This window comes from Dermacentor variabilis, chromosome 4 (assembly GCF_050947875.1).
Source record: "Dermacentor variabilis isolate Ectoservices chromosome 4, ASM5094787v1, whole genome shotgun sequence".
Taxonomy (NCBI): Eukaryota; Metazoa; Arthropoda; class Arachnida; order Ixodida; family Ixodidae; genus Dermacentor; species Dermacentor variabilis.
The window spans coordinates 73,892,009-73,917,156 of record NC_134571.1 but is presented as its reverse complement, the minus strand read 5'-3'; the positions used below and the strand labels follow the sequence as shown (position 1 = coordinate 73,917,156).

The window sequence follows — 25,148 nt, the reverse complement described above, 5'->3', positions numbered from 1 at the left end:
AAGCGAAAATCCGCTTTCCAATTTCGATAACACTTACGCAGTTCCGGAAGAAGCCCACTATCGCCTGCCCACGCTCGGCCGCGGCCGCCCGCCTAGGAACTAAACTTTGACGAGCCTGCTCATTGATGTCGTAGCCGTTGGGTCTCGCTATAATTTCGACTAGTTTTTAACACTCAACTAGCCTGGAACCCCGCGAAACTTAAGGTCAGACCACGTGCACGCTTGCCAGCGCGCGTTCATTGCCGGTCGTCCCTGGCTAGACGCCTTGGCCGACCTCGCTTCGTATTGACCCAATGACATCACTCGAAAATGCGCAAGTTGGATGTGGCTACTATCCGTCGGGCAAGCTGGTGCAGGACAAACCCGGCCCGGACCACGTAGCACGGCTAGACTAGACAATATGAGCACGAGTGCGTCCTGCCGTGCACAAAGCAAACGCTGCATGTGCATACCTATTATACAGCTGCACGTATCTATGGCTGCGGTCTACTATGAAGCATAGATACCGCGGCTGCCGTTAGTTGGCGTGACAAGTTGATTTATTATCATCAGAATGTAAGGTTGTTGTTGCCAAGTATTTCTTTTTACTGGCCGTACTTCATTTTTAGGCATTGATAGGCAGTAAATGCCTTGTGGAATGATAGCGTTTCACTAAACGGCAATAGTTCTATTCATGCATATTTGCCAGTCTGCGCACAAAATATTGAGAAAGAAAGTTCTTATAGCATTAGTGGTTTCTGAGATAATTGGACAAATGTTGAAAAAAAAAACGGATATATTGAGATAATTGCTTTTAACGTGTAAAAATGGCTTTACTACGCGAATACAATGCAAGGGAAACAAATTGATGGACACATTCAGTAAGCACCTGCCAGAAACTCGTCTTCGCGTTCACTTTTTTTCCTGGTGTGGGGTCTTACGGTTCCAGGCCTCTATTGTCGCGTGCTCTGTAGTCCTGCCGTCAAAGTTAAATCAGTGCTGGTCATTGTTGTGTAACCGTTCGAGTGAAGATAGCGCCCTGGCGAAACTCCGAATTACTTCAGGACATCGTGTCGGGCAATGCTGCCATCATTAAGTGTGATATCAACATACGGCGTGATCATTTTGAATGTCTCAAGTGCAGGTGAGCACTGAGCGCATTATAGTATTTTCTAACAGCCAAATGGTCCAATACATAGCTATCTTTGAGAGCACCGCACAGAAGGTAAATTTCGAGCAACGTGTAGCCGTTGTCAGCAAAAGTCACATTTCCCGTCAATGTGCACTTCTATTTGCTCGCGGAGGTTGTGCAAACGACTTCAGAATGCTTGGTCTCAGCTCAACCTTCACTCGGATTTGATGACGTCACTCAACACCCACCTCGTCCAATGCGGTTGAAGTGCATTCAGGAGACCTCACCACAGCTTTCAGCGGCCGCCATCCACATCATCTCGACCTCAAGAAGGAATTACGGGGACCCTGCCGCATTCTGAAGTTAAAGTTTGGTCCTCATCATCATTTCTTGTGATCGTGGTCGGGTATTCGGCGTCAAATATGTTACCTTTGCATAAACCAACGAAAACATGTTCCGATGCGCCTGATGTATACAGGTGGCTTAAGCCACGATACAGGACATAAATACGTTTACTACTTAAGGAAAAAAAATGGTTCAGTGGAAGGTTCCAGCTGCGAAACATATGGTATAACAAGGTGCCCTATGGCATAGGTAACTTGTCTCGTGCGCAACCATTGTTGGCATTGTTTACATTACGATTGGCGTTCCAGTGACATCAGCTGGGGAAATCGCCTTCGTCGTTTGCTACGCTCCGGCTGCAATGCCTGAATATTCATTAGTTTTGCGGCCGCTCTAGAGAGAGGAAGGAAATTTTTGCTCCCGCTGTAACTGTGTGTTTACGTAGCATGTCACTCACCAAATAATATCTGCATTTTTTTTTGAGTGTGAAATTTATAGACGTCAGCATTAAAGCACCGCTGTATGTAGGTCGCGTTGGTATTCGAACTTGGATAACATTTTAGCGTTGGAGAACACGGACAGGAGGCAGGCGCACACAGTGCGATGCGCTAACTTCAACATTTTATTCCCGTGCAAATTCATAATTTGATATACCACGCACAAAGACTCCTGGTCAACACGTCAAACTGCTCTTACCAACAAGGCCGTCTTGGGAATCGTCAGACTGTACCCGCACCTTAGGGCTGTGAACCAGAAACAAATCATTCTGTGTTATACTATAAGACGCCGAACAAGCGCGCATGTAAACAATGTGCTCCAGGTATTATTTTTGTTGCTGTTATATGATCGTTGAAAATCCCGTTAAACTTGCTAAACAGTTTCCTTGCGTTAAACTTGCTGTTAAACAGTTTCCTTTTTGGGGCGTCTGCTAAGGCGCCGGCAATCGCAGCCACGCTTGCCAACGCTTGCAATAAATCACAGGCCAGGTGTGCCACTCTGCTGGCGGTGGTGATATAATGTTGCTACACTTTGACGTAATAGTTCTGCGGAAACCCGCAAGGTGGAGAGAAGTAATTAATAAAGTCACTTCGCCCTGCCATCTGCTAGCCGTCTGGTTAGCTCAGATAATACAGCGGCTGCCCCAGAAAGGCGGTGGTCCCGGGTTCGAGTCCCGGACCAGGCCAAATTTTACTTCACCTGCGAGCCTTTCTTTCGAGGAAGCCGTACGGGTTTCCTTTGTAGCATATGCTACGAACGGGTGGATGTCTGATTTTTCCCTTTTTTAACGTTGGTACAAGTGGGGTTGTCTGTAGCCACATTACCACCACCACAACCACTATGTTACAGAGCGACTAAATGTCTTTATTTCAATACTAAATTAAATAAGAAGGAAAAAAATTGCATAATAAATAGTACACATGAGCTCAGGGAGAGGGCAGCACCCGCACGTTCATCGGGATGGTGTGTGATCGCTTTGCACACAGTTGCAGGTGCGGTTCTAATGCAGCGCATAGGCTCAATATTTGCTCCCTCGGCAGCCAGTGCCGTCTAAAGTTCTGGTCGACGATGTCGTCGAGTGCCAACCGACGACGAAGCGCGCGCTCCCTTCGCATACAATTCCCGTCGAGGGCACGGAGATCTGTGAGAGTAGCCACGAAAGACAAATGCCGAAAGGCGCCAAATTTATGACATGCCAAATTTATGACAGAAAACTTCGCTACGTAACATACGTGCGTGCAAGTTACGCTGCCTATACCACGCTTTGACGTCGTATCAACGTTAATCGCTTCCCCTTGGCTTCTCTTCAGCTCCGCACGGGTCACAGTAAAATGATCAAACAAGCCATAAGCCACACAAACTCACACAATTATTCTCTGTTTCCAGCCGCCACTGCTTGCTGGAATAAACTACCAAAAGTAGCTGTTTCCTCTACTTCGGTAGAATACTTTGTTCATAATATTGCGATCAACAACTTCGGTATGTAACATGTTCAATATGCAAGACTTCCCGACTCACGATTTGTATTTAAGTGTTTTTTTTTCTCTGTGACATAGTACTTTTATACGCTTAACATACTGCTCGTGTATTACGTCTTTTCTTGCTATTCACTCCTGCTTGAGCCCGACTGCGGTCTGCAGTAATATATAAAAAAAAAAACACGATGATGCCTTGCACCAAGAGTTCGTTTTGAAGGTTCAGGCGGACACATTGCAGCAGAGGCGAATTGCACAAACGCACGTACACTGCAATTTCGGAGCCCGGTAAGAAATCATACATCGGTGAATTCAAGGCCTGGAGTCCCTGACTATACCGTGCATGTCTCTCATAGCCCAAGCGGCGCCTCACAGAAGTCAAGGCTAGACAGTCAACATCACTACAATGATCATTACCGGCGTTGCATAAATTTACCACCGTCATAAGAATACACGTTCAAGTACCGCACGCAAAGCACATAACGGTTCAATATTGGAGCTGGTGTCGGATCAAATGGGTTCAAGTCGTTGATCTTGCGGCACTGACCAACTTTGCTCTGAGCCGTCACTGCACATACAGTACGAGGCCAAGGTGAGGGTGCGAATGCGGCCACGCAGTATGAAGCGAACTGCAGCTCAAGAGCAACAACGTCTTAAAATTCAGGAAGAATTTTGCATGTTGTAAAACCTCGTCGCTTCATTTTTTTTTTGTCCACTGTAGGACGAAGGCTCTGAGGAATCTCGAATTACCCCTGACCTGTACGTGCTAGCTGATTCCAATTTGAGCCTGCAAATTTCCTAATTTCTTTATTCCCACCTAATTTTCTGCCATCCTTACAGCGCTTACACTGTGTGATACCTTAACAGCCACTCTGTAACTCTAATGAAACACCGATTATTTGTCTTATGAATTATGTGGCCAGAATATTGGTAACGCCCGTTTGCTGTCGGATCCACACCACTCTCTTCATGGCTAGTTGCGCAGCCCTTAACTTGTTCCCAAGATTCTTAGTCAATCTCCAAGTTTCTGCCCACGTGTTAGCACTCGTATAATGCAATGACTGTACTCTTATCTTTTCAACGACAGATTTAAGCTCCCGGACAGGATTTGATAATGCCTGCCATATGCGCTCGGATCCCATTTTCATTCTTCCGTAATTTACGTCTTATGAAAGGGTGCCCTATGAGTAATTGACCTATCGATAAACGTGCTCCTGCACACATTCTAGCGGCTGATTGCCGATCAGGAATTCTTGTTCGCTTTACAAATTATTCAATATTACCATTCTCTTTTGCATATTAATATTCAACCATACTCTTGCACTTTCTCAGTTAGGGTCCCCAATCATTTGTTACAATTAGTCCCCAGTGTTCCTGATCAGGACAATGTCGTCTGCAAAAATCACGCTTATTTTGCGCGGCAAATGCACGTAAACTTGCAGTGCGACTGGCCTCTAGAGGCACTTTGTGTGTATTCGCAGGCTTCTTTCACGCTCAGAAAAACTCTTATATAGCACGCATTGAGCAACAGAAAGCTGTATCGGGAGTTTTTCGTGTCGCTCTACAATTTTCTAACTGACACTTTTCATGTAATTACAATATTTGAGAAGTTTATTAATTAATTAAGACGAATGATCTAATTAGGCGGAATGAGAATAATAGTTTGAGTATCTCCAAGCGACGGCAAAAAACATTACCTTGGTTCTGTGCGGGTTCATTCGCATATTTTTAAACTCTGGCTAAAATTAGCTGGGACACCCTGTACATTAATCAGTATGTGTCTGCAGTTGTGTGTGTATACGTGTGGGTATGGGTGTGCGCGTGCATGTGTGCGTGTGTGCATGAACGTGTGTGCGTGAGTGTGTGTGTGTTTTCCTTGAGACTATGGACTCGACGTAAGCGAAACCTCACTAAACTTATAGGATCTATCTGTACTTTCTTTAATACCGTAAGCGAACATATTCAGTGCATTGCTGAATAAATAGCAATTTAGAAATAGGGGAGTATTATTGGTCTCTGACAAGCCCACATGAATGCCACGATTTGAGGTGATACCCTATAAGGAGCAGTTCATTTTACACCGAACGCACGTTAAGAATTTGGAGGAATGAAGGGCTGGCGTCATGTCAGATTCTATCACAGATATTCTATCACAGATGTCAGGTATTTAATCACAGGCCACTTTATGACAACATCCTGCTGACCTATTACACGAAGCTTTATGGCGGCATGTATTTTTGTATTCTGTTAGAATCGAGATGTATAAATTAACCCGACAGGTGGCATCCGCTCAAAAGTTGTTACCCACACAGAAGAGTACTCGCACGCTTTTCATTAACACGATTGGCTAGAAGGGACTCAGGCGACGAATATTCGCTGCGTTCATGAAGTGCGTTTTATTTGACAGCATTATACTCTTGTTCGAGCATTCCACGTGATTATTGTATCAATGGTGGTACGTGATTTTATTCGTAATTTACTTTTCTTTTTTACAGCGAAGCTGTATATAGCTAGCCGAGTCGTCAGTTCGTTCGTCTGTCGTGTGTATGCCGAAAACTCTTCCTGCGCAACCCCGTGCGCATGCGCGAAAATAAAAAACGGAAAGAGAGGCGCGATTTTAGCAGCGCCAGTGACGTCGTTGCTCTCCGTGGCATCCGAGCGCGTGAGCAGCAGTTTCTCTCCGGTTCCGAAATCGGTAGGCCATGCGCCATGCGTACTCCTGATGAGCAGGCAGCTTTCGATCAGCAACGCCGCGAGCAGAACCGGGAACTAGCTCGTCTGCACCGTGCCGATGCTGCAGCCCGGGTACAAGAACAGGCTCGTGCAGCTGAACACGAGCAGCGCAACTGCGTACCGAGGATCTGCCAGCTTATCAAACCGTCTTAATGAACCGTCGGGATTAACCCAGTGATAAACACCGGGGCCGCACGTTTCAGCATCGCTGGTTAACCATTTGTACGGAGTGCTTGGGCGGTGATTCTTTTTTTTTTGTAAGTCATCGTATTGACGTCCCACTTCGTATCATACAGTATTACCGTCCGTCGTACGCATACGTTCGCTAATGCCGTAAGCTGCACGATCAGAAAAACTGTTGGCACAAGTTTACGTCGCTTCGACTTAGTGCTGAATTGAAACTATGAGCAATGTAATTGAAAACTGGGGCTCACAGCACGGAAGACGATAGCGAACGGCCCAACAGCAGCAAGTTGTAATAATTAGAAAAGTTTAGGCGTATTTTTGTAGTTTCATCTCTCATGAAAAATTATAGCCTCAAAAGCGAAAAATAATCATTCACAGCCCTATGAGCGAGGGAAAGCTCAAACCAGAAAATAAATTTACGGAAGTGCTAAAAAAATTAATGAGAAACTTGGCGGTTGTCAGGGGCGGTCACCACACTTCCATCTGTTACCGCCCAATAGAGTGCCATGAGTATGAAAAGTCAAGGCTATTGCGCGCATAGAAAAACAGGGCCTATTATATATAAAACAGAAATTCATAGCAAGGCATTAACGTTACTGCCTCTCACGGCAGCGCACGCCCAATAGAATTATGCACTTAAACTATTCAATGCACTTTGAGATGACAAATCAAAGTGCGCCACAAAGATGAAAGCACGCGCTTTCCTCGGTCATCAGTTGTGGCCGCTGGCCAATCGGCCGCAACAGCACGTTCCAACGCTTAACCGCGTTGAACTCGAGCGGCACACATACATACATACATACATACATACATACATACATACATACATACATACATACATACATACATACATACATACATACATACATACTTGTGTTCGTAAGAGTGGTACCCACGTATCGCAGAAATGTTTACGTCCGCAGCTGCGACGGCTGTTCCAAGTTTTGTGGATCAACTTACGCTTACTATAGGCGCAAGTACTGAAGTTCACGCCTGTGCTAACATTATATACACACCTTTTGTCGAGTCGCAGAAGCCAGTGGAGCCCTGGAATAGGGGTTCCACCCATATACACCACTCAGATTTGACTCAATAAAGTTGTTGTTCTTCGTGTCGACTACCGCGTTCGTCTTTGCAGCGGCGGGCATCGCAAGATTGCTGATGTTAAGAGCGGTTTCAGCTTTGTGAATACTCTTTTCTCGCAATATTTTTTCTACGCCAAAGTTTATTCGCAAGTTTATTTAGCGAATTCCACCCCGACGTGCCGGCATTCTTTCGGGTTAGGTTCAAAGCTATAACAAGACAAATTCGACAACGGCGAAATGTGCGGAAACGCGTCGGACTACTTTATAGCACTTGTCTCTCGCTCTGCGCACGTCTTTAGATTGTAGTGAGAATGAGAATATCTTATTTCCTATTTAAGGGGACGAGCATGCTTGTATCCCACAAACAAGGAATTATATTTTTCTTTGGGCTCTGAAAGTGGTGCAAGAATGTTCATGCGGCGTCTTTGGACGGTGCAACAATGCAACGAATCCGCGTACCGTCACATAACCAAAGAGCCACGCAGGGAGAGTTATTTTGCTTGCATACAATATTGTGTTGCCTGAAATTGTATTTGACGGTCTTCTGCTGACTCTTGTTTGCGTGAGAGAGTCGATTGTTTTGTTTCCAGTTAGCACGTTTTTGAGAAGTGGCGCCGTCTTGTGCAAACGAACGGAGACACAGTGAACAGAGTGGTGTGTGGCCTCCGCGATTACCATTGTGCTGCTACATTGGCTTCTATAGCGTAGCTGAATGGTGTGTGCGTGGATTTATTTGTCGGGCATGTATTGAAATACTCTCGATAGCTTTAGGACACATCGCTTTCAGTGGACTTTGATTGCTTTATCCACCGACCAGATTCCCGGCTGTCGCTCCAATGAGTCGACCTTGCACTCGACGCGCTGCGCATGGCGTCGCACAAACGTGAAACCATGTCGGAAGGGGGATCGGCCGAGCATGCGGACATCAGTCGAACCTCTTAAGCTGCGTGGCAAGATAAAAATAATGTTTACACCGCTGTTTACACTGACCTTAGTGTGAGGTAACATTCTCTAGCCTGCCGCTCTGCTCGGAGGAGAGGAGGACAGGACAAAAAGATGGATATGAGTGGCACAGAGTGTGCTTGAAGGCTGCCGATGTAAAGTAACCGCCCGGAGCTGCCGGTCAGAGAGCGTGGTTGTGAAAGCAGTGTGACTACGACGACCCCGCGAGCGCTCTTAAAAGTGCAATAACAGAAGCGTAGCAATTAAAGTAACACGTATTGCTGCGTTGCTGGATTTGCACTGATGAAAGAAAAAATAAAATACGCGAGCTCCGCATGCTATGCGAAAGACGGCACAGGTGAGTGCTGACGCCGTTTTCTCCTGGGCGTATCCATACGCAAACATATTGCAATTCTTCAACAGTATGGACTGTGCGGTCTCTACACAAGACGCGGCTAATGATCAGGGATATGTTTGACGTCTACTATTTGGCCTCGGTCGACATTTGCCCCCTTTGAATTTTGGGCCACTTCGCACTGCTCCTATAGCTCCTCCCTCCACCTGGTGCGACGTTCACGTTGCGCTTCGGAACGCCTGCGCTTCCTTTTCAGCTCCATCTCTGTGGCGATGCTACAGCTTCCATACGCGCGCGATGCTCACGGAGGTTGGCGCATGCAACGTTTCGCTCCGTAGACGACAACTGCCCTGCTATATAGACGTCGCCGTTCAGACAAAGAAGTACAGATTTGGACGACAACCGTGTAGAAGGAAAATGGCACAGAGTGCCATGCAAATCTGCGTATTTTCTCTGTGCCCGGTCGCGGAAGTTGTGCGCCATATGGTTTTCCCCGAGCATACTACAGTGTTCTCCAGTACGCGAATATGACAAGTGTGTCTACCAGAGGCCGAATTTATAACGGTCTGGAGTGCATGATGCGCGCCCTGCAAGAAGGGAATTGGGGTCCTTTGTACAAGCAGCGTCACTTGATTATGCGCTCGGCGCTGTCGCTGCCGCAAAGTGGTGACAAGCGAGCCAGAAAAGCAGCTTGTTTGAGTTCGTGTGACACGATGACTCCAATTCGCGCCTGCCCATCGGCTATGACGATGCACAGTAGACTCTACTCAGATGGAACTCGAAGGGACAGAGAAATCTGTTTCGTTTATCAAAGTTTCATTTAAGCGAAGCACACAAAAATCATCAAGAATCATTTTATTCGAAAAACGTATACGAGTGTGTTGGTATTACAGTGGCTCAAAAGAGAGACTTGATGTGCGCTCGGCTGCTAATATTGTAGGTTCCTTAGCGCAAGCTTGTGTTCACGCGCGAAAAGATTCTCAATAATTCTGCGCGGTCCTCGTGTTCATAACAGCGCTAGCAATTGGCTTTCGAATGCAGAACTTGCCGTCTGATCTGAAAGAGTAGCGCTCACTGGAACATTCATATCTATGTATTCCTCTATATGTAGAAATAAATATATGGTCTCCGCCACGAATTTCACCGATAATATTTTTCAAATGTCTCCTCACAGCAGCTAACAAGGGCATCATATGGAATGTCATTCGTGGCGGTTTGAACGAAACAGTAGAGCCAGCCTGGATGCAAAATCATCCCTACTCAGTAGTGCTGCTCCTGTCTTCCTCCTTAGGGATCCTCCTCGTTCTCCTCCTCCTCCTAATAATAATAATAATAATAATAATAATAATAATAATAATAATAATAATAATAATAATAATAATAATAATAATAATAATAATAATCAACCTATTTTATGTCCACTGAAGGACGAAGGCCTCTCCCTGCGATCTCCAATTACCCCTATGGTCACTAGAGAAGTCCTAATGAAGGAAACACCATTGCAACTTCGATATAACGGGTTTGCATTAAATCTACCGCAACTCTCCGATACATTTGATTTTCTTTATTATTTATAGCACCACACGTTTCGATAGCATCACATCACAAACCACAGGCCTGTTTGTCGCCCTTTTTCTGTTCCATACAACGATGACATAGGTCGTAGGTTCGACAAAGTTTCGTTTAAGCAGAGTTCACAAGAACATGGGTTGCGTTTGACCGAAGTTTGTCAAAACTCTGCCTGTGAGCGGTCAACCAAAGCTGATGCCATTGTTCAGTTTATCCGGCATTTCCGTTTAGGCTAGTTTCATTTATCCGAAGTCTGTTGTATTTAATTTACAAAGTGCAGTTACGCTTTAAATAATAATAATAACAATAATAATAATAATAATAATAATAATAATAATAATAATAATAATAATAATAATAATAATAATAATAATAATAATAATCAGCCTGCCTACGCCCTCTGCAGGGCAAAGGCCTCTCCCGTACTTCTTCAACTACCCCGGTCATCTGCTAATTGTGACCATGTTGTCCCTGCAAAGTTCTTAATCTCATCCGTCCACCAAACGTCCAATAAGCTGGAAACGATGGCGTAGAGGTAGAACATCCGCCTCGCGTGCAACAGGACCGTGGTTCGAATCCCGGTGCCGCGCAATTTTCCACCGGATTAATAATAATAATAATAAAAATCCGCGTGTTGATAAAATTGCATAAACAGGCCTGGAGTGCGGCCTGATTCCGGTGACCAGAACCGGTAACGCACTCCCTCACCAGAGCACGATTGGCCACCCTGGTGCAGTACTTGGCCACAACTTCCTATATGAATACAACAATAAATATGAGTTGGCACGGCAAAATAGCCGCTTCAAGAAGATATCTACGCGCCTGCACCCGCTAAATTAAAGAAAGGCATTGGCGCATTAACGACGCGCTCCGAAGGGTACCCAGCTGGTTTTCCTCTTATCGTGGCCATCGCGTGTTGTTGCCGCGATCGCCGTTCCTCCCGAAGGAATGAACGGCAATAAACAACGCACCTTCAGGCGTGACGTTCGACGCGCTCTCATCGACCCTCGTCGCTGGATAAGCGCCTGCAAAGCTTTGCGAAAGCATCAGGCCGTCAACCTTGGCCGACGTCGGCACGCTGAGCTAGCCGCCAGCGCTAAAGCGATACGAAAACAGCAAACCGGAGGGTCACGTGAGAGCGGTGAAAGCTTGCGAGCGCGGTACCTCCAAGGTCGCAGCTGCACGCCTCTCGGGGTCGCAAACGCTTTCTCATAGCAGACGACGGCCGGAAGGAGACTGCACTGGCGATGCAGTCGTTGATTTCCGTTCGCACCAGTAGCGTCCTTCGAGCGTTCGCGCCCTGTAACTTTCCCTTCGATTGAGAGTAAAAGCTATCACCACGCTTCGCTTGAATGTCGAGGCGTTGGACTCGCGGGAGAGGACCAATGCGATTTCGCTCTTTCCTGAAACGCTACCGTGTCGCCAGCGCACGTGGCTCGCTAGTCGTGGTAAACACAGCCTCGGCGGTGGGTGTTCGACCGATTCGTTAAGCGTCGAAGGAATTCCTGCACGGCGCTCAATGGCATCGTCGCCGCCATTGTAGGACAAAGAAAGGAACCTGCAGTGACCAGCGAGGATAGTGGATACAACGAACAACAATACGTAAGTAGTATCGTCCTCATTCGATGATGCGTTTATGTAAAATATAAGACTCATAAAATGAAATGTAGTATAGTGGATAATTGCACGAGTTGGTCAATGTTCACTTTCAAGACAGCGCGAAGAGATAAAAGACATCGAGAAGAAGAACAGGTGACAGGCGCCGACTGAGATATTATTAGGGGGAAAAAAGACAGCGAGCAAATTTACTTTAGAGAAAGGTCAACCCGTGTACATATATAGGTGCACTAGATCGAGAGAGAAGCAGAGAGGGTAGAGAAAAACTGTAACGAAAAGTCATCCAAAGGCCTGCACACAAATTGCGCGCCGCGTTTGCTCCTTTCTTTATTTTAATATACCACAGGCCCGCCACGGCCAGTGCAGGAGTAGGTACATAAATGGGTTAGTTGTACAATGTACAGTAGGTAACACTGGTAATTTTTCATGGTGAAAATGCAGTACACTGTATTAGGTTCATAAAAGAGCCAATGTTATCGGAACAGGCAATATCGTTATGCAGATCGTTCCAATGGAAGATACTCGATGGAAAAAGGGAGAATTTGTGAGCGTTAACATGACCTAATGGATGGCGGGTTCTTTTGGAATGATCCAGTCTAAATGAGTGCTTGTAAGGGTCTCGTAGGCAATTAGAACGCGTTGGGTGGAAACGGCCTTGGTATAATTGATAAATGAATTTCAGTCGTAAAGTTTTCTTCCCTGTGAAAGTGGTTCGAAGTTTGCCCTTGCGAGCAAGCCTGTAGCACTAGACTGCCTCGATCGTATCATGAGAAGGCAACAAACAAAGACACCAAGGACCACATAGAGACTTGCACTTACTAATTGAACTGAAGAAATGACTTTGATTTCTATCCCTTCATTCTGTAAGGTAGGCAGGCTTCCTGTACCTCTCGGTGGCAATTGCCAGCCTGCTCCCTCTCTACTTCTCTCTCCCTCTCTCTTTGTGTGTGTATGTGTGTTTTCATAATAATAATAATAATAATAATAATAATAATAATAATAATAATAATAATAATAATAATAATAATAATACCTATTAAATATTGCGATCTATGCTAACTTCAATTCTATTAACGTGGTTCAATACACCGCAGTTTGCGCCACTGACCGAATGTGTTGCTTTGTAGAAATCTTTTGTTCCCGTTTTCTAAACAAAATGAAACTCGCTGTACTTTAAACGCACGAGAGTAACGGGTAAATTTGAGCGTATGACGCATAAGCTGTTTTACTGAAAAAAAAGAAGCTATAACACCACGAAAGTACACTCGGTTGTTGCTGTTGCCTCCCTTCGTGAATGGCCAGCATGTCATCGTCATCGCCTGCGTGGGCCAATCGGCGAGACAAGTGATCATAGAAAGAACAGAACGGAAATATAGGAAGCGCTGTATCACCTGACCCGAAGTATAGCTTTTATCGCGGCTCACCAAAAGGAAAAACGAAAGTTTGGCGCTTTGTTTTATTTTCATTTAGTTTCTTATCATCAGGCGTTGGCACCTTGTATATTTCTGGGGCAAAATTCTGCGGCGCTCGAGATAACACACACTAAAAGGCGGAGCACACAGCGCTGGCCTGACAACAGCGACTGACTGGCCAGTCGAAATGTTGTGTGTTCCAGCCTTAGAGAGTGGCGCTACTGTGAATGCGAGTTTCTTAAAGTATAAGCCCCATGCAAGCGTTCTTGCACGCGACAGCGACAGAGATGGCTGCCGCGTTCGCTCGTCGCCCAGAAGTCAAACTCCAAGCACTCCAAGCGAGCGACCGCTTCGCGCGACAGCTCTGGATCCAGTGTTGCCGGTATTAGGGGATCCAGTTAACGCCAAACCTGGCGTGGCACTTGCTACAATTATTTAAGTTGATTTGTTTGGCTGTACAAAGCAACATAAAGTATTTCTGAAGGTCTTGCAATAGGTATATTTTGTTTACATATCGAAATTCGGTAGTTTGCTCGTTCGAAAAGCGCGCACGTGCGCAAACCGGTAGTACATCACTAATGTATATCCCGTTCCGGCTGCCTACTATTGGCTAGTCGCTCATAGCACTTCCGGGCGACGAGCGACGAATTCTAGATTTGCAGAACCGAGCGATCGCGCGACACGACCGAGCAATCTGTTCAAGCGACGGCCCGATCCGTCGCTCGAAGCCGTCGCTCGTCGCTGTCGCGCACAAAATTGCGCTCATGGGGTTTAGCCTTAAGTGGCGCTAAAGCGACGATGGGAATGCCCGAATGGGGAAGGTTGATTCAGCTTGACTTAAGCGTGCTAGCTTGGACATCGGCTGCGAGAACACGTGTAACTAAGCCTATACAACTCGTTACGGCTCAACGGCCAAAGGCGTTAATCAGACGTTTGCTACGAGGCAACCCCCACCCATCCATCAACACCTGCCGAGAAGTCAACGCAGCGTTGACACCGACTGCTAACGGGCTCACAAAAGGCGCCCCCGCCACACTACCTGACCGCCTGAACTAATGATGAAAAGGGCGAACGTCAAATGCTACCGAAGAAAAGCGCTGACAGTGGGTTCCCAGGTTACTATTCTGTCTCCTCTTCCATGCTTCGGGTGTGCAGAGACTTGGAGAGAGGGATGCTGCGCAACGTTGTGACAGAATGGGCGTTGTATCGCAACCGTTTCGACGATTGTGATTGGCTGCGATACAGTGATCAGATACCGTAGTCAAGTCGCCTATAGGGAAGACGACAGTATTAAAAGCGGAGACTTTTTCGTGCAGTGGGGCCGACGTGCCCTGATGTGAATTCGGACGTTTAACATGCTCCTGCATGGAGTGGGGATCCGTAACTGGAGCCGTTTAACTAATGTCGATTAAAGCTTTTTTTTCCTTCATTCCTACTATTGGACGCATTCGTCGATGTGCTTGGTAGATTCCTTGCCCTAACGCCACCTAGAGCCGCAACAAACTCCTAGTTCGTAACGCATAATACACTATTAGTTGCTGTTTAGTCAAAAAGCGCAATTAATTAAGATAAAACTTAAAGATAGTTAACACAAAGCGGTGAAGAGTGAATGAGAACTTACTCACCTTCCGAATAAATCGACCCGTAGATATTACCTTCTAACACTCGATACAAATACACCTTGGCGCGAATACTTACGCTTTCTTAGTAATCGCCGAAAATAAGACAAGGAGCATTATTTAACATTGTTGAGGGTGTAACATCAGCCTTTTGCCAGACGAGAACCTTTGCGGTGTTAATACACGCACCGTTATTTGTATGTATAACATGTATAACGCCCTTATAAGGGTGTTATACATGTTATAAGGGTATCTGGCTGAAGTAGAAGTGAAATTAAATTTCTTTCATACAGTTCCCACTGTTTACGAGATGATTATTGGCATCACTACGTAAACAGAATAAGAGGGCAAGCTATTCCTCCAAACATAAATTACGGATGAAATGCACAAATGAGGATTTGACCCCAGGAACTTCACGTGAAAGACAGGCAACCTATCTACTGCGCCACACGGGAGCCACGTTACATGCTGTTCAAATATGGGTATCTATATGCATAAATTGTCCAGAAACACATGTTGCTTCATTTCATGAGAAACCTTACATAAGGCCACATCTTGCACCGCACAAAATGCGTTCGTTACGCTTGAAACCTAACATCCTTATATTTGCAACGGCAGTTTCCAACGGCGGCGAACATTGCTAGTACAGGCGTACGAACACCTTTCGTATAGGGTGTTAATTCTTTATTGTGTTTCGGTTTTCTAGACACTTTTGAAGTAATGAAGGGTGAAAATTTGAGAAAATAGCTTTAACTCTTAAGGATGTAAAAACGTTTAGTGTCTAGGTTCCTGCATCTGATGTCGAAGCTCTTCAAGAAACATATCAACCTAAAGCCCTCACTTCACATCATTACCATGCTGCCCACCTAGCGAGAGAGACCCTTTCCCCTTTGTGTAAGTGTAGCTACGGCAAAACAAATGAAAAGCTGGAGAAACACCAGGCGCGAAAGGGTCGAAACCACGTCTCTCCTGGCGCTTAATCAACGATGACACGAGCCGGCTGGGGCGAATGTCCCCTCTGAGCAGCAACCATAAAAGAAGGCCCGGGAGATAATCAGCGGTGCTCAAGCAAGAAATACAAGAAAAAAAAAGAAAACAAAGGGAGAGAGAGAGAGACCGTTAAAGCCAAAGAGATAGGAGCATGAAAGCAGGGCGGAGTCAGTGCACAACATTATCGTCTATGACGTCGCTTTTGTTTTTTGTTTTTGTTTTCGCGAATCGTGTGTGGAGGGCTGTTGCAATACTGTCACAATGCAGCTCCAGCGAGACGCGCGGTGAGCTGCTCGCAGGCGATGACAACCGATGCGGCTGCTGATACGGCGCTGCCGGACCTCGAGAATGTCGCCCGAAGCGAGCTGGGGGAGACGGCGGAAACCAGAGAACGATGCCTGTCACAGCTGCGACAGCTTATTGACGGTGAGTCACAGACGGTTAGTCACACATACTCTTGAAAAAGTCTGCTATATTTGCACTCTTTCATTTCACTTCGTGTTTAGAAGAAACGGCGAGTTCCTTTTGTTGTTTTTGCGTTCGTTGTTGTTTTCGTTGTTGCAATTGTCGTTGCCGTTTCATTCCACGGCCCATAGTGGCTGTGTGGGACTTCTTTTCTAGAATTAAACGGATGAGATCGCTACTTACTTTGCCCTGCGTGCAACCGCACGCAGAGATATACTCCACCCAGTCTGCGCTTACAGGCTATTAACAACTGATAGAACAGCCTTAACGTCAGCAGTAAACACTCATCAAGGACAGTCATCCCTTGAACTGCGACACGTACTTGCACTGTGCACTAACGCTGCCCGGGTGAATCTCGTGAAACGGAGGCATACCTGCCGTGGTGGCTTAGCGGCTATGGTGTTGCGCTGCTAAGCACGAGGTCGCGGGATCAAATCCCGGCCGTGGCGGCCGCATTTCGATGGGAGCGAAATGCAAAAACACCCGTGTACCGTGCATTGGGCTCACGTTAAAGACACCGTGGTTTAAAGACACCGCGAATCGTTGTTTTGGCACGTAAAACCAAAGAATTTAATTCAACGGAGGCATCCTTTAGCTTTCCTTAGATGCACTGTTCTAAAATAAATTATGGGGTTTTACGTGCCAAAACCACTTTCTGATTATGAGGCACGCCGTAGTGGAGGACACCGGAAATTTCGACCACCTGGGGTTCTTTAACGTGCACCTAAAACCAAGTACACGGGAGATACACTGTTCTCAACGATATACTTTAGTTTGTTGGGTATAAAGGTGTGACTGTGTAGGCGTACATACGTTGCGCACATCAGTTCATATTTCATTATGCCCATCTGAAGTACCATCCTAGGCGTACAGTCTGGCAAACCTCTCCAGAACTCGTGAAAGATCCCATGCCCTCCTGCCCCCTTTTTTTCCTCCTCGTCCTCTCTCGCTCTCTCATTCAATAAGTTGTAGCATTGCTGTAAGCGCCACAAGAAAGGCTATAAATTGCGTATTTCAAGTGTACACATGGTAGAGTTGACGGCTCACTGTAAATAGAGTGGAGATACGTTTTCTTGAAGTCGGGCTTTGGCAGGATTGCATGTAATTGGCGCGGTTTTTACGTCTCCGACTTCTACGCGTTTTATATTTTATTTTACAAGTATGCTAGCTTGATTTACATTCTAGCCTCTGTAAAACGTTATCTAATAGCTCTTTTAAGCAGCCCGGTACGATGTGCCCGCTTTCTTGCGCAGCTGCCGTCATACGTAAACATTCGCTGCGATTGCCTATAGCACTGTTTTCTTCCTTTCTGTTGCGTAACGCAAGGTGTCGTGTACACTGGTGACGATTAAGGTATGGATACTAATTTTTTTCATTACGTAAGGCAGATAATGTTTCGTTAGACTCAGATTTTCATACGAAATTTCGGCCCTTGCTTGGGGATCATCTTTTATCATTGACGCAGCGCTGATTTGGGCTGGATTGCCGAAGGGTGCCGATTTGCAGCTACGCCCTCTCTTGTACGTACAGCTGTATCGGTGTCCTAAGGTCCTCCATAGTGTAATGCACCGACCGGAAAGAGTTGCATGAAGTGCACTGAACGATATGCTTCAAAAGGTTGGACCAGCCGACCTATTCCACTCTGCTAAGCGGCATGCCTTAGCCTCTTCTTTAGCGCCAAATGCAACAAGCCATTGAGTGACGAAAAGCCGCTGCCGCACATTATATGAACGAAGTGAGCCATCAAACTCCTCATAAGTGTGCTTGTCCTCATCTTCATTCTTCATAACCCACTTTTTCTCCTCTTCCGCTTGCAATTACTGAGCAGAGTTGCAGGCCCGAAGCATATATTACTTCAGGCTGACCTTTCTGATTTTCTTGAAATAAAATTTACTTTCCTTCTAGCCGGTACGTCGAGTAGCCTGTTGAGGGAACTATAAAAATCAATATAGAATTACAGATCATCCTTGAATGGTAACATACGCACCATTTCTACGGCAGAAATCAAAGAAAAAAATTAGTCGTAGTCGTACCTGATCCTAGGACAACAATAGCGCGCTCCAATGTTATACGCTCAGTGACCATTATTATAGCGATTGCGACAGTGGCCATTGCCGGAGAAACTCTTTTGATAGTCTATATAGATACAGATGTCCTGAGAGCCCATATCCGACACCTGACTCGGCCGATTCCCTCACACCATCTTGCTTGCTTGCCAGCAAAAAGGCCACATTCAAACTTTGCCAAAAGTGTTGTAAGACATCAGTCCTACTTGCCATCAGATTTTACGCCTGCTACACGATTATCAGATCCATTGTGGTGTCTGCACCAGCCGCAAGTGGAATTGACAATTCCAGGAATCAGAAAGAAAGCTGGAGCGCCGTTGCAAGCTTTGAAGCAAGCAACTTTGGAACACATTCACAACGTACACAGATTCCGGCAGCATGTCTACACCGATGTTCGGTGAAACTCAACAGCTCAGCTGCTGCAGTCACCATCCCGGCAAAATCTAAAGAAATCAAATTAGAAACTTCATGTGTGACTACATCAACGGGTACTGAACTTGCGGCACTGTGTGCTGCACTTGATTTCATTAATCAGGACCACCGCAACAATGGACACTCTTTAGTGACTCCAAGGCAGCCCTTCAGTGCATACAAAGCGCAATGTGCCACGGGCCCAACGAAGAATTGGCCTCAGAAATTCGACACATGTATCATCGTAGCCATGACAAGGGACACAACGTAATATTTCAATGGCTTGCAGGTCATTGCAACATCAGCGGGAATGACCAAGCGCGGCGAAGCCGCCCGATCTGCACATGAAAGTGGTCAACGTGTCTTGATTCCGCTTTGGCGAACAGACGCTGCGGCTGGGCTGCGACTGATGTCCCGTGAATGTACTTCGCGTCTGTGGGACTCGAACGCTTTTACCATGTGTCGTTTGCAGTGGCGTAGCTAGGTCATGTGGCACCCGGGGCCATTAGCTCTTCTGTTCCCCTTCACCCTTCCCCCTGTGCTGGGTAGCCAGCCGGGACTGCCTCTGGTTAACCTCCTTGTCTTTCTATGCATCGTTTTCTCTCTCTATCTTTCTCTTGCCACAGCAGCCGTAGTACTTCGAGAATCGTGGTTCCTTTCAAATTCAACACCCGGTTCGCAGGATCGACGAATGAAGTGTTTGTTGAACACGGCCAATCGAGCGAAGATAACAACAGGCACCTCGTTTGTTTTACAGCCAACCAGTGGCCGTATCTACGATGGTTTCCTGTGATGCGATGTAGGCTTTTGACTTTCTTGTAGCATAACCATTGCCACCGTCAATCTCGGCTTTCTCTGGGTAGCACAAGTTAAATAATTATACCTTTTATTTTTGAAACACTTTGAACAAGAAGGGACAGTTATGCACGGACATTAATCGGACAGCGTCGAGAAAGGCTTTGCCTCTTTATGTCGCGGAGACGAGAAGGAAGGTTGGGTTCTTTCGAATCTCTTTAAACGCCCGCGCCGACATCCCTGCCCTCTAGTGCTGCGTGAGTCAACTTGCGTCTTACGACGGCGTCCGCAGAGGGCATCACTGCCCTTGTACATTCGAGGTGCTAGGAAAGTTCCCGGACCGGGTGGCCTTCGAATCACCGGGTGCCTAGCCTAAGCCTGCCTAAGCGCTTGAATACCCTGCTCCCATTTCCCCTTAACCCTTCGCGATTGCGATGCTCTGCTGTGGTTATCGGCGCGCACGAGCGTCAGTGTGAGAGCGAAATGCCAAATGAAAGATGCCAACATTCGAGATGCCTAAAAAAAATGTTTCCTCGTACTTTAAAAATATTCCTTCTCGCATTTATATTTGCGAGACGTTGGGTGGGAACATCGAGCAAAACCTGTGGCATTCGAAGTTGTCGCGCGGCTTTGATGAATGCTTCCACTCAATACCTCTAAACCTCTTATCACCACTTTCAGCCGACACTTCCTTACTCTGGCCAACGGACGAGAAGTTCTTGGTTAAATATCTTCGGTGCCGGAAGTACAACGTGGAACTTGCCTTCAATGCCATGCGGAAGTATTTCCGAGTGAGGCAGAACTCGCCGGAATTTTTCAAGGCCCTCACGCCGTACACAGCAAGCTACGAAAATGTCATACTAGACAACCACCTCATCATGATCTCCAAGCACAGGGATCCCATGGGAAGGGCTGTGGCGATGATGAAACTCGGTAAGGCTGTTTGCTACGTCAAATACAAAGTAACCAGCAATGACACGCGCGCGCGTGTTTGTGCGTGCGCGTACACAAATAATGGAAGAGTATATATATATATATATTTTTTTGTTGACGAACCGCGAGATGGCTGCAGTTTGACTCTCCTCAAACATACGCAAGTGTGAAGTGAAATACGTACCGCGTGTTTCTACGAAGAAATTAAGTAATATTTAAAAGGACGTTTCCTTCGGAAACAAGCAGTCAGCGTTGACAACAATGGGCTGACGGGTGATACTTTGTAATTACTCGCTATACTTCGTTTCATATTTGGCGCGGAACGCTGTGGAAACTACGCACGAAGTCCTGCCACCAAAATTTATCACTCCGTGTGCTGCGGGTTCCGTTTGTGCTTCGCTGTGTGCTGATGGCGTTTGCTCGCGTGAGCCTGCACGTGAGGCTGCTGCGATGGACTGAAAAAAAAACTTAAATAAAACAAAAAAAATGTTATGAAAGAACGTATTAGCAGCCGTATCAATACACGCATCACTGTTCCTTATTTAAGGATTACTTTTTTCACTTAATACTGATTCTAAATAAAGAACATCTTCACCTAGTTGCTAGCAAGAACACCAAACTATTTGTTGGTGCGAATGCAGTCACTGCAGAAAGTCTCTTTAGCCTCCCCAGCGTTACACGCGATGTGTTAAACGGAGTATGAGTAATAAAGGTATATTTATTACCTGCCAAGTTTTAATTTCCGGGGGGTCATCGTAGTTTCTTAACTGGAGCGAGCTCCCCTACAAGCCGTATCAACTTCAGGATCTGGAAAAATTCAATTACTCACGGAACTAACGCAGGACGAATTTCGGTTCTGAGAGCGCGCGAAACCGAAACTCGGGGCTGAAGCCCCCGAGCACCGGACACTCGCGGTCTTGCAAATGTCGCTAGTTACCAAGTAGCCCATTTCTAACGGAGCTGTCAATACGCACAGACGATAGGAAAGTAAACAGACAAGTTCTAGTCGGCGGTCAAGTGGGTCCTGTAGTCATGTACCATCAAGATAACAGCACAACACACTGTAGATTTTTTTCCTATATTGAAATCAATTGAAATTTGAATTCCGAGCTAACTTTCTACTTGTGACTGCGTCTTTCCCACTCAACTTTTTCTTAATTCTAATTATTCGACTCTTTACTTGGAGCCTTTGCTGGCACTTGAGCGATCTGTCAACAATATACGCACAGTGATACGCACAGTCTACTTTAAGTGTTTACAGGACACGGCATTTGCCAGAAAGCCCAATTCCCGCTTTGCCCGGTCACATAGCCTGGAATTCAAAGCTTTTGTCCGTCGTATTTCTGGCGACCTACGCACAGTAGAAGCACCAGGCCTTAACAGAGTAGCGATTCACATTTGTCGTGAAACACGTGTCCCGTGCAATTTTCCTGCCGACTGCGCATCACCCTGCGCCGAAGCGAAGCGTTCGCTTTTAGTGGAACTGACCACCGGACCAACTGGTAATTTTTAATTGTAAGGAAGGAAGCGCAAGACAAAAACGAGGACAAGGAAGGGACTGATAGCTCCCGTCATTTTTCATTGCTTGACAAATTGTCGTTAGCTTGTGCTACCGTCCTCGTAATCGCTTCCCACTCGGTTGCAGGGGCCTGGAACACTAGCATTTGTCCAGTCACCGATCTGGTCAGGGCGGCTCTCGTTATGGCGGAGTGGACGTTGCTGAACGAAGAGACTCAGATACGGGGTGTCGTGGGCGTGTTTGACCTCAAGGGCCTGAGCATATCGCACCTCGCCCACTTCACTCCATTCTTACTCGGGAAGTTGGCACATATTGTACAGGTGAGAAGAGACGTGCACCGCCTATGTGGAGGGACGTAAGAGCCTACGCAACATTTTTAAGCGACACCGTCTTGTATACATCTTGAATGAAAACTGATGAGAGGAAAATTACGAGAGCTACCATGCTGCGCAGAGATAAGGAACTTGGGACTTTTTCGGGCCATGTGCGATTCGGGGGGAGGCAGGGGAACAGCTAGGGCTCGGAAGATCTATAGAAATTATTGCATTAAAATGGCAGTTCCTGTTTTTTTTTTTCGTGGATGTGTACGTGAACGTGGCTTGGCTCTTGCGGCATAAAACACCAAATTCATCATCGAGTGAATGCAATGGGATGCTTCAGGCGCAGTCCCAAAAGCTGCCGATGTCACGGATTGCATTTCAAAACAAGGATTGTAAAATGCAGATTTTTAATAATTAGTGCATATATGAGATCTAAATGGAAAAATAAACACTGCACCTATTTGTAGTGCAAAAAATTCTTATAACCGTGGCTTACAGAACTTAACATCCATAGGCTAATAAATATAACTCATTATTAGATCAGTCCGTTGACTGTTCTAAAAATGCTACCTCGCGCAGTCATCTTTCCTGAAAATAACCATGGCAGGTTCTGGATGTTTGCCGTTGATGATGAAACCGAACAATTTGGACATCTCACGTGGCCTTGAGGTGTTCTATGTGATGTTCCTCATTTGCTGATTTCTGGCAACACCAAGATGCGACAAATAGAAATACATGCTTTACAAATGCGCAAGTGCTTAATGTTTCTGGGATATGTATAGTCAAATATTATTTGATAGGGTGTAGCGTGGGAAGGCTACAAAGTATAGTGAAGGACTCTGAATACATTTTAAACACTCGGGATTGGTTAACGTATAGCCCCAAAGCGCAATACACGAGAATTTTCGCATTCTGCCATGGCATACGCGATAGACCCAGAAACGTAACGACGGGCGGTTCTAGAAAACGGTCTTATATCACTGTATGAATGTTGACATGTAATCTTTCCCTCCTTTCTTATTTTCCAGGATTGTTATCCGGCACGCCTCAAAGCCGTTTACGTCACCAATAATTCTCCTATTTTCGAACTTCTGTTCGCTGCTGTCAAGCCTTTCCTGAAATCCAAGCTCTTGCGGCGGGTAATGTACTGCAGGGGTTCTCTCAATTCGATCATCGGTTATATCAGCTCAAAAATTGTTGCTCTATAGTAGTTTTCCTAGAATGAAGAGCAGCAACAGTGTGGTTAACAAAATTTTATTTTGATGCTTTAATGTACGTTGCCGCTTTTCACTGGACGCCACTGGCCCTGACATGCTCCCGTCAAAGTTAGCAAAAATAAAGAATATCGGAACAAACGGAAAAACTATGCTAACGTAAAAGTGGAACCGGAGCCACTCCACACGCTTTGTAAGAGGCGAAAGTATCTGTCAAAAGAACTCGGTGCTTCTTTCCACAACTGCTAGAAGGATTTCTCATGACGCGCGCCCAAAGAAAATGGATTCTTGCTTCGTATTTCTCTCTCGGCCAAGGAGCTGTTAAACAGTAATTATGCCCTTTGAAAAAAAAAAGCCATTCTCTTCCTTCATTTCTTTCCGGTCATTGTCTAACACAATGACTTGTAGCGACATAACCGTTTCCTTTCCACAACACCAGTACAGCCAACGACTTCACAACAGCAGCATGGAAGAGGGAGAGGAAGGAAGTTGAATTTGAAAAAAAATCCGTGACTATTACGTAGTACGCCGACGACGCTGTACGACAGCTCGTTTTCTTCATTTTTTTTGCTGGTATTTCAGTTCCGGTTTCTAGGCTGCGACCCAAGTACATTCCACGGCCTGCTCCCACCTGACTGCATACCGGCAGAGTTTGGCGGCACCCACGAGGACTTCGATTATTCGAGCCAGCACATGGACGTGGCGAGCACGAGCGACTACTTCGAATACGTCAACCGCTTCGGGTACGGGAAATAGCGAGCAGATGATGCATCATACTCGTCCTCAGGAATATTTCAGGCCCCCTGGCTTTGTCGTCTGTGATAGCGAACAGATGTCGCGTTTTATGCAGGTTAATTAAAGAATATGAATGATTTGACTGGCTGACTGGTTATTTTTGATCGCTTTGGATTCTTTGACCAGTGCCCAATGCGAAATATTCCCGCGAATATTCCCACCGATTAATCCTTCTCACGGAAAGTTTTGTTTTGCCGCATTTCTTGCTTCTCCTAAATCATAAAAAGCGTGCAGCTCCAGAACAGAGAAAGAATTTTCAATGCTTCTGCGAGTTTTGTGATGTTTACAGAACGTTATACAAATTACACTATTAACAATTACAAAGATAACTCCATACAAATTATATAAATATACAAATTACACTATTAACAATTACAAAGATAACTCCATACAGATTATATAAATCATAACTTATACATGAACTACGCTAAATAGATTATAACTACATGTTCAGAAGAAAAAAAAACACAGCTTTAAGGTTCCCTGAATCCCTGTATTCTTTAAATGACGTTACCGGCCGTTCCACCTGCATCGAAGAGTCTCTTTCGCGCTCAAATGACAAACTTTAATGACCAAAAAGCTGCACTGGATCTGCGTTGCGAAAGACGCCGTTGTGCAGAGCTTTAGATTACCCTTGGGCTGTTGAGGTTAAGTAACTTGCACACAAATATAACTACACGAGCGTCTATTTCATGC

At 45.8% G+C, this 25,148-nt stretch overlaps 1 protein-coding gene across 3 annotated transcripts; it reads left to right on the top strand.

Annotated features, from left to right (window-relative positions):
* Positions 1 to 11,528: 11,528 nt before the first annotated feature.
* On the top strand, positions 11,529 to 24,534 carry LOC142579374 (alpha-tocopherol transfer protein-like). Of its 3 annotated transcripts, none has more exons than XM_075689491.1 (6): positions 11,529 to 11,898; positions 16,234 to 16,360; positions 20,353 to 20,604; positions 22,250 to 22,443; positions 23,472 to 23,582; positions 24,240 to 24,534. In XM_075689491.1, the coding sequence occupies exons 2-6, from the start codon at positions 16,237 to 16,239 to the stop codon at positions 24,411 to 24,413; spliced, it is 855 nt and encodes a 284-aa protein (XP_075545606.1). In that variant the 5' UTR covers positions 11,529 to 11,898; positions 16,234 to 16,236; the 3' UTR covers positions 24,414 to 24,534. The 3 variants fall into 3 exon arrangements, with proteins under 3 accessions (XP_075545606.1, XP_075545605.1, XP_075545607.1); XM_075689490.1 differs by having other exon boundaries at positions 16,202 to 16,360; XM_075689492.1 differs by lacking the exon at positions 23,472 to 23,582 and having other exon boundaries at positions 16,202 to 16,360.
* The last annotated feature ends 614 nt before the right edge of the window (positions 24,535 to 25,148 follow it).

Coding starts and splice junctions, on each gene's coding strand:
- LOC142579374 (XM_075689491.1), top strand. CDS start 16,237: ATGACAACCGATGCGGCTGCTGATACGGCGCTGCCGGACCTCGAGAAT. Junction 20,605..22,249: donor TGTGGCGATGATGAAACTCG/GTAAGGCTGTTT, acceptor ACTCGGTTGCAG/GGGCCTGGAACACTAGCATT. Junction 23,583..24,239: donor AATCCAAGCTCTTGCGGCGG/GTAATGTACTGC, acceptor CTGGTATTTCAG/TTCCGGTTTCTAGGCTGCGA.